The 9,546-nt window shown below is 34.1% G+C and overlaps 1 protein-coding gene across 8 annotated transcripts in view; it reads left to right on the top strand.

Moving 5' to 3' along the window:
• The first annotated feature begins 3 nt into the window (after window positions 1-3).
• Window positions 4-9,546, top strand: part of LOC105329111 (katanin-interacting protein) — a 34,911-nt gene continuing 25,368 nt past the window's right edge. For 6 of the 8 annotated variants that reach the window (XM_066067609.1, XM_066067611.1, XM_066067610.1 and 3 more), the window contains exons 1-15: window positions 4-123; window positions 2,334-2,392; window positions 2,592-2,659; window positions 3,003-3,190; window positions 3,732-3,917; window positions 4,509-4,576; window positions 4,705-4,956; window positions 5,113-5,178; window positions 5,321-5,377; window positions 6,571-6,745; window positions 6,947-7,072; window positions 7,516-7,688; window positions 8,263-8,519; window positions 8,738-8,879; window positions 9,328-9,543. In XM_066067609.1, coding sequence (XP_065923681.1) covers window positions 117-123; window positions 2,334-2,392; window positions 2,592-2,659; window positions 3,003-3,190; window positions 3,732-3,917; window positions 4,509-4,576; window positions 4,705-4,956; window positions 5,113-5,178; window positions 5,321-5,377; window positions 6,571-6,745; window positions 6,947-7,072; window positions 7,516-7,688; window positions 8,263-8,519; window positions 8,738-8,879; window positions 9,328-9,543 — 2,040 coding nt within the window. In that variant the 5' untranslated portion in view covers window positions 4-116. The remainder of the gene's footprint in view (window positions 124-2,333; window positions 2,393-2,591; window positions 2,660-3,002; window positions 3,191-3,731; window positions 3,918-4,508; window positions 4,577-4,704; window positions 4,957-5,112; window positions 5,179-5,320; window positions 5,378-6,570; window positions 6,746-6,946; window positions 7,073-7,515; window positions 7,689-8,262; window positions 8,520-8,737; window positions 8,880-9,327; window positions 9,544-9,546) is intronic. The other 2 variants (XM_066067607.1, XM_066067608.1) reach the window with 2 other exon arrangements.

Here is a 9,546-nt window from a genome sequence, read left to right as displayed (position 1 = left end):
GCGCATGCGTTGATTAATAACATTTTTCAATGGAGGAATGTCAATGTAAACTATTCCAAACAGCAACAAGTTGAAGTTACGAAAACACGGGATTGGCTGACAAAGCAAGTGCAGAAATGGATAGTAAGTGTTAACATGATTTATTCACAAAAAATCATTTCAAACAACACAGTATTTAACCCATTTACACAGAAATCTCCTAAAATCTCTTACAGTAAAAGCTAGGGTCCTAGCATGCATACCTCTTACACACGAAAAAAACGTTTTAAAAAATATAATCACTGTCTTCATTAAAAGCATCTGATATGTTTACAGTGCTGCACTGGACGAGTTCAACTGAGTTGTACGGAATATGTATATCATGTTTATTGTCTATCATCTCTATGTTGGCACCAGTAAAAAAGAACTGTGCATATTTAAAAGCTGAATGAATAAAAATGTGGGTACAGTTCTGACGACTCAAAATTCAGTATGTCAAAGAAAGCAATAGTTCGAATTTTCTCTTCACCATGGCATTGTTGTCAGAGCTCCCAGTGGTTGCAGTTTCTGCGTTCACTAAAATGAAAACATTGTAAATGCATTTATAAATAGGACTAAAATTTGAATGTAAATGTACAGCAGTGGTTGATCATGCATCTTAATCAGTCTAGGCGGACTCCCAAAACGGAGTCAACGGAAGTGAATTTCTGCAAGCATTTTGGACTCCAATTTGGGAGTCTATGCATGCGCACTTGTTCAAAATATGGCAATTTTTCGATGAAAACGTGGGGTCCAAAGGAAATCATTGTGCTTAGTGTTGCATTGTTGGCAGACTTCTAACATATTTTTAAAGATTTAGGATATAATTTACTATCAATCATATTTGCACGAAATTAGGGTTTATTTGCATTTAAGAAAGTTATTTATCCTCGAAGTTGGATGTTTGGACGAAGCTTAAAAAGTGATATTTTTGTGTTTTTCATGGAATTTTATCTTTATTAAAGGTAAATTGCATTCAGTTGTACTTTTTAACTCATCGAGACGAAGTCAGGGGGAGCTTATGCCATACCCCCGGCGTCGGCATCGGCGTCTGGACCTGGTTAAAGTTTTTGTTGCAGGTCCTGTATCTAAGTTATTACTTGTCCTATCTTCACCAAACTTGCATGGATGATGCATCTGGACCTACTTATGGACTTGAAAGACTTGGATGCTGAATCTGAATCCTGAATTTCAAATGCTGGAGGAGGTTAAGGTTTTTGGTGCAGGTGCCCTTTGATAGCAATATCTAATTTACTTCTGGTCCTAACTTCAACAAACTTGCATGGATGGCTTGTCTTATAATACTGATGCACCAGACGGGCTTGAATGCTGAATCTGAGCCATAGGTTTCGGATGCTGGAGGAGCTTAAGGTTTTGGAGCAGGTTAAAGTTTTTGGTGCAGATGCCCTATGATAGCAATATCTAAGTTACTACTGGTCCTAACTTCCCCAAACTTGCATGGATGGCTTGTCTTATAATACTGATGCACCAGACGGGCTTGAATGCTGAATCTGAGCCATAGGTTTCGGATGCTGGAGGAGCTTAAGGTTTTGGAGCAGGTTAAAGTTTTTGGTGCAGGTGCCCTTTGATAGCAATAACTAAGTTACTACTGGTCCTAACTTCACCAAACTTGCATGGATGGTGCATCTTATGATACTGATGCACCAGACAGGCTTGAATGCTGAATCTGAGCCATAGGTTTTGGATGCTGGAAGAGGTTAAGGTTTTAAGAGCTGTTTAAAGTTTTGAAACAGGTGCCCTCTGATGATGATATCTTAGTTATTACTGGTCCTAACTTCACTAAACTTGCCAGGATGACGCATCTTATGATACTGATGCACCAGACAGGCTTGAATGCTGAATCTGAGCCATAGGTTTTGGATGATGGATGAGGTTTAGTTTATTGGAACAGGTCACATGTTTCATAGATAATAGCTTGCATAGTTGATTTAACTATAATATAAATGAATTGTATGGTAGCTTCAGATGCAGAGCCTGGTCTCCATTATCAAGGATGCTAAAAAAATCTCCTACCTCACTCAAACCTGCTTGATAGATGTGTTTGTTGTTAAATGATATAACATGATTCCTATGATATAGTATTGTATGATATGATACACTATTGTTTAATGTGATACAATATTGCAGATTCTTTAAAATATTCCCCAAATTAGCTTCAATGAATTCTTTGCTTTTTTTCTTAAATTTGTTTTGTTTTTTATCTACCGGTAATTATTTTCCTCATTAAATTTTACATTAGAAAGATCTCAGATTAATTTTGAAACAAGGACTATGAATTCTGCAATTTTTAATAGGGTCTGGTTATTCCAAGAAAAAAAATGCTGCTAGTGAAGAACAGAAGAGGAATATGCAGGTAAATGTATTTTAGAGTCATTCGTAAATATTATTCTCTTTAGTTATAATTTGATTGAAAGTTTGTTTCACAGCTTTCCCTAATTTGTAAAGTATTTATTAATATGCTTTCATATTTAAAGATCTATTGAATATAACCATTAGGGTGAAATTTTCTTTGTAATGCTAATGAAAATTATCGTTTGTAATTTTTTTTTTAGAAAGCAGCAATGCAGGAGGTGTTGCCTGGGTATGAGGACTATTTGATTTTGTTACAAGAGAGAAATAGGTAAGTTGTGTAGAGTGCAAGGAAATGAAAAATTCAAAATATCTTATACAAGAAAAAAGCACTGATGTGTGATAATTATTCTTGTACATTGGGCAATTGTTATTTTGATCCAAAGTTAATATTTGTATAAGGTCCTGGACTATAGCTTATGATTTATGAGCAGAAAAAAAAATCACTCATATGCATCTGATGACCCCTCCCCCTTGAAAAAAAGTAAACAATGTCAAATTTGTGCTATTGAGCTCTCATCTACAGTAATCAAGCAACCTAAGTGCATATTAAAAAGCCCTTTTTACCCTACCTAAAATTCTAGCAGAGAATTACAGGTGTATGTATCTTTTAGGCTTTTGAAGAAAATGAGAAAGAAAAGCAAGAGACAGATTGAAAATGAAAGAAAAGAACAGGGATTTTCTATTTACGTAAGTGGTGCAAATGCAGGAAAACAGCGACACCCTTCATCATCTCGAAATGAGGAGAGGATGGAGAGCCCAGAGCCAGAAACCGACAGACAGAGGGTGAAAACTGCTGGAGGTATACACACTACATCAGAGCTAATTAATTAAAATAAATTAATGTTATTTATTGGAATTAGAATTAAATATACACTTCCAGTGTAATTTGGTTATAAGTATGTAGATCTGCTATAACCATTTTGTATAATGTAATTAAGTGTATAAAGCCATAATATAATGCATCCAAAATTTACAAAGGTGTACAATGTAAATTATAAAAGTCCTTCATTTGCAAAAAAGGAACCAGGTATTCCTAGATATTCACTGCTTGATAGCTGAAGGATAGGCTTTGATTCTTATTAAGATATAATCTTAATTATTTAAATTTTGTATTATGCTCTTGTATTTACAAATATGAATGTTCATGTGCATGTAATTTAAACAATTTTTGGTCATAGTAGGATTTTACTCAGTCTATTTTTCATACAAAAAAAAATGAAGAATGTTATTTATATGTTGGGCTTAGATTATTTTATTTTAGCATGCACATGCAATAGTCTAAAATTGATGTTATTTTGGTTTGAATTTCCAAGTTTTCAGTGTTCTTATCTGGTTTGTAGACATTCGCCAGAAAAGGGTTATAGACCATCGAGATCTAAATCTACTGGCTGCCGAGGAGAAAAGGAAGATGGAAGAGAAAAATCGAGTAAAAACTGCCCCAGCTCGAGAGCGAAGGAGAAACTGGTTAGCTGGATCAGTCAACATTAAAACAGAGCGGGGAGAGCGGTGTCGTCTCAAGGCCCCAGGTAATCACTGGTGTAAAAAAAACATCTCTATTCTAGTTGATGGAGAGAATGTCTCAGTCTATTCTAGATCAATACTTATTTTTTCAAATTGTTTTAATCTACAGAAAGTATAGGTAAGTTTAAGGTCTATTTTCAAATACTGAATTTGACTATAAATATAAAATGAAAGTAAAGTAGACATTTAGAAGGCAAGAGTTTTCATCATTTTGTAAATAACCAATAAAAATTATAGATATGTCAAGAAAAATAAGTTGACCAGTATATACTTCACTACTGTTGTAAGTTGAGGGAGAATAGATGATCTTTGTGTTGTGGGCTTTATTAATCCCATCATGGGATGTTATAAACCCCAGATGTCTTGTTGCAGTAGATGCTGATGTTGTAAAGATCCCTCATGTTTTGATGGCTGTAAGTTCAAATCAAGGTTATAAACTAGAACGATCTTCACTAGCACTGATGAATGTTTCAGTATGATGAGAAAAATGAATGTATATCAATCAAAATACAGACCAATATATGTAATATGATAAAGTTAATAATTGATTACTAATGGAATGTTGATTCTTTTTATTTTAATTTTTCTTTTTATAGAGATAGTAACAGGAAATTATGAGGACGATTTTGAGGACAGTGAGGAAGAGGACAAAAAAGACAATAAGGTACATCATCAATTCTTCTGATTATATGTATTTAATATATTGTTATAAAAGTATCACTTCTGAAATATGTATATCACAAGTCACTAAAAAGATATTTGCCTACAAATTAATTTTTTATGTTTTTTTAGTTAAACTCTGTAGACCTTTATGAGGATTCTGATAGTGAGATAGAAATTGATGCTTCCAAATTCAATAAATCCCCGGTGAAGACTACCCCTCCAAAGAATGTCTCCTCCAAACCAAAGAGGGCTGTGAAATCAGCCCCACCTACCCAGCAGAGAAAAACCACGACCTCTAAAACCAAACCCAAACCCCCAGAGTCTGATTCTGAAGATGAGGAGGAGAATGAGAAACTTATGCTGAGTATCGCCGATATAAAGGTATGCTGGCATTGTAGGATGTAGTCACTGTCTGGGTTCAACTCTTGTGTCCTCATTATATCAAAAGCATTTTGGTTGTACAGATTATTTTAATTTCTTTGTGTATGAAACCAAGGGAAAAGCTGTTGCTCTAACTGTGATAAAATTTCCTTTTAGAAACTTCGACAAAGCCTTGCCATGAATAGAAGTATACAAGAAAGTTTGGCGAAGGAAGTTAGCAGTGTAAGAATTTCTAAATATTATTTAAAAAGAATTTGGTTAGACATGCAGTTATTACTACCATATTACTATCATGAGGAAAAATTTCATCTGAAGGAATTTAATAAACTATTGGAAAAACCAATCTCAAAAATCGTCATTATAGGATTTGTCTGATGAAGAAGATATCCCAGAATGCTTGGATCAAAATGGATGGTCACAGGTTAAGATGGAAAACATGACTGTTCAGTTGTAATTTTGCATGCAATGTACAGTATATAGTTTGAGTTTATGTTATTGTAGTCCTCATTGTGAATGATTGTGAGGGTTTGGTGAACAAATTCAGTTACTGCAGTGTTATACTTGTATTATCTTTTAAAGATGCATGTTGAATGACCATTACCTGCCAATGCTGAGAAAACAAGCTTTGGTATACTGTAAACAAAGTTAAACTTGCTATTTTTACCCTCTATCACAAAAATTTATGGCAAAATAAATTCACTTTATGTTTGGTTTTTGAATTTTGAATATTAAAAGAGTACTCATACATTAGCTTAAGTGGAAAAAAGGAAAAATGAAATAGCTTCTATTTTAATAGATAAAGTACCTGGTATATATATACATGTATTGTAGATTTTCTCCCATGTTATGTTCAAGATTGTGCTTCAATCATTTTTGTTACTGCTTTTAAACATTTGTGCTGTTTACAGTACTTGATTGACACACTACTTGTAATGTAGTGTCAGTAATGAAATTATAAATCACTGTCAATACAAAAATCTTTTTGAGATGAATTTGTTGTTCCTAAGGTCCCATTGATTTGTTTCCCATGGTATTATTGTTTTGGTCATACATATATGATGTACTGTTTTGGTTGATAATGATAATTACAGTATCTTATTTGCTTGTAGTGTACTTTTTTATAATCTTACCCAAAACCCCCCCCCCCCCCCCCCAAAAAAAAACATGAAACAGATTATTAAATATTAAAAAATCAGTGTAGAACTATTTAAAAATTCATATGATTAAAAAAAATTGTGATACGTAAGGAATATATATACTATTAACCAACTTTAATTTATGAAAACTTTATTTTTGGGCTACCCCGTGATAAACTGATTCCCTGCTTACTGTGACTTACATTCATAATCTCACATACTAGTATGTAAATATAGTGTAATCTTAGGTATATGAATATAGATATTAAAGGACTGGTTTGCAGCAAAAAATATTCACAACAAGGCTTTTGCAAACTCGACAATATTTTCTTGTACCCGAATAAAAGTTGTTTTGAAGTATATTAATTATTTTCATGAAACACTTTTTAAGATAAACATTTCAATAAAGAGAGTGCATAAAGCAGATAAAAACAAACTAATAAAAAAGAAGACTAACAGTCACTTGTACTTACAACAGGATGAAGGAGAATCTGTGAGGGCATCCCCCATCCCTGAGGAGGACATTGAGGAGGACTTGGTCCCGGCCATGGACAGTGTATGCCTAGACAGCAGGGACAAACCAACCAACAAACCTCCCTCGTTCAAACCCACAGACACCATAGTCTTAGAACTAGAGGCTCCACCCACTAAGGGTAAGTCTTTGGTTCAACTCAAATCTGAACTGATATACTGATAAGGAAATTCATCATTGGTTGTACTAAACTGTATGCACCTTGAGTGGATAAAACAACAGGTCTTGGATGAAAATTCTGGACTACTTATTAATAAATTTGTATTTTGTATTGATTAAAACAAGGCTGATTTACTGAAAAAGATTTGATATTTGTTTTTAGCTAAAGTCCAGAAGAATTTGTCAGCTGCAAGGAAAAAAGATATAGACGAAGATTTAATAGATTACAAGTCCAAAAGGAAAGAACAGCCTGTCTCTAAACCCAAACCATCCCCAACCCTAGAGTCAAGTAATTGTTTTATGTACAAGTATTACAAACAATTCAAATTGGATCTTGCTTGGGCTAATCATCTATAGAGACAGTGAATTTTCTAACATTTTTGTGATTATTTGATGAGATCCAAATACCTGTATATGTAATACATGTATACAATTTGCTTGGAATGGCTGTAATATGGATAGAGTCATGTCTTATTTTGTATTTTTTTTTTTTTTTGGTGCACATAGATACATGTGTTGATAGGTTTATTCTGGATTTTATCTCCATTTTATCTATAAGTTTTGTGTAAATTAACATGTGACTTTATGGGATTATTAGTAAATATACAATGGCTTGCAATAAAAATCTCTGTGCTTTTGTTCTTAAAAGGAGGCATTCCATTATAAGGGTTAATGCAAATTGCCTTGTGTTGTAATGAGCTTACAAATTAATTTGACTGCAAAACATTGTAGACCAGAAAAAGCCATCCAATCGCCCTTTGTCAGCAAGTCGAGTCCGCACAAAGACAGCCATGGATACAGAGGAGGAGGCATCTGCAGTGCTAGAGGCTCTGAGGGCAGAAAATGAACAGGCATCCAAGCTCAAGAAAGAGGCTCCAAGAAAACTACCCCCAACCCCTAAAAAGGTACCACTCTCTGAACAACACACCAAGAATATACTACTGCTTCCCAAGTACACCTCAGCCTTCTGTTTATTTCATTGTTCATACTTCCCTGCATCAACTACCCCAACCCCTAAAAAGGTACATGTACCACTGTTGCCACAAAACCTAAAATTTACTAATGCTTCCCGATTTATAAACACCTCAGTTCTCTTTATGGAGGTAGGCATTTGAAGCAATCATTAGTCAATTAGTGAATAATAATTTAGCATCATGAGACAAAAATTACAATGCATCAATTCAGTGCAGAAATTTTATTGTTATGATATGTTTTGAAAAGGGGAATAACTTTAAATTCAATTTCTTTTTTTAACTTCAAATGAGTGAATCCTATGTTTAATAGAAATAATCAAAACTGCAGCAATTAAAGTAAGCATGAGGTGCCTGAGAAACATTAAATTTTTGTCGCCTGTAAGTAAAATATCAAGACAAAACATTTTTCATTATGCTGTACTTTGCTTTCTATGAATATGGTCCTATGTTGTAATATGTAAGATGAGATAATCAACTGTATCTGTGTGTTTTGTGTTTTCTGTAGAGACTTCGTCCTGCCAGCGCTGGCCAGGTTCCTTCCTCTCCACTGCCCTCCGCTGAAGTACGACCCTCGTCACGCTCCACTCGGAAATCTCCACACTCTTCCGTCACAGAGAGTAACCAGTCCAGTGTTGTTGGCAATAGTGTGAGAGAGAGTAGCCAGTCCAGTGTGGTTGGCGGTAGTGTAAGTGTGCAGGAGAGCTTCCTGGCCGACAACAGAATCTCGGAAGTCATGAAGAAAGTTCTTCTTATGCAACCAAAGTAAGAAATTGCAGTTACTGATTAAAACCAAGTCAAATGAGTATGGTAAATTGTAAAAACATTGCAAAAACATATGGATATTTTAAAATAAGGCATTTAATAATTCAACTTATTCTTTGCAAACATTGTAAAGGGTTTTTTTTTAAAGAATTGAGCTGAACATAAATGTAACCTGCATGGTTTTCAATTTCTAAAATAAATCAAAAATTAATTTTCAGGCAACAAAAGAAGTTGATGAGAGTGCTCAGTAAGATTGACAATTCTGTTGAAGAAAATGATGACAAATCAAATCATCCTTCATCTTCCAAACCAGTGAAGGCCACACACCCACTCAATAACATGGTCAATCAAAGTTCAAAGGTCAGTTATCTATCACATCTTGTTCCCCGCCCACCATTTTTAAAATATTTATGAGTGATTCGTAATATTTAATTTTATTTTCTCCTTGTAATTCATATAAGAAATTAATGGATTCCATGCTCTCATTCATTTAAATGTTTTAGGTTTAACTTTACATAACTTTTTGTGAATTTTAATCACATTTTGAAATTAGAAACTCATCTCTTCACAATCCACATCCCAATCACCCCCTCCATCCCCTTGAAAGAAATATTAATGACAAAAAAGATGATAATACTTTGCAAAATTTATGATTACCTGGTAAAGCATTTTGTCATGCAGTGTATAAGTTTTATGGTATCTTATTTTTCTCCAAATGCATAATTATTTACCTAATGGGTAAATGAAATATTAAAAGAAATATTAACAATCTGTTTTTATCAGAGTCTCTCCTTTAATTGTGTTGCAGGGATTGGCTAGAAAATATTCACCCAGTGAGAATAGTATAGAAGTGAACTTTGAACTGACTTCTAACTGGGGTCACAAAAATCTGATTGGTTTAACTGAGATTCAGTTCTATGACATGGACAGACAAGTCATCCCAGTGCGTAAAGAAGAAGTTTCAGTTCATGGTGCTGGGCAACAACAGGGGCCCATTGATGTCCTGTTCAATGGGAAAACCAAGGTA

The sequence above is a fragment of the Magallana gigas genome, chromosome 7, assembly GCF_963853765.1.
Source record: "Magallana gigas chromosome 7, xbMagGiga1.1, whole genome shotgun sequence".
NCBI classification, from domain to species: domain Eukaryota; kingdom Metazoa; phylum Mollusca; class Bivalvia; order Ostreida; family Ostreidae; genus Magallana; species Magallana gigas.
This window is presented reverse-complemented; position numbering and strand designations above follow the sequence as displayed.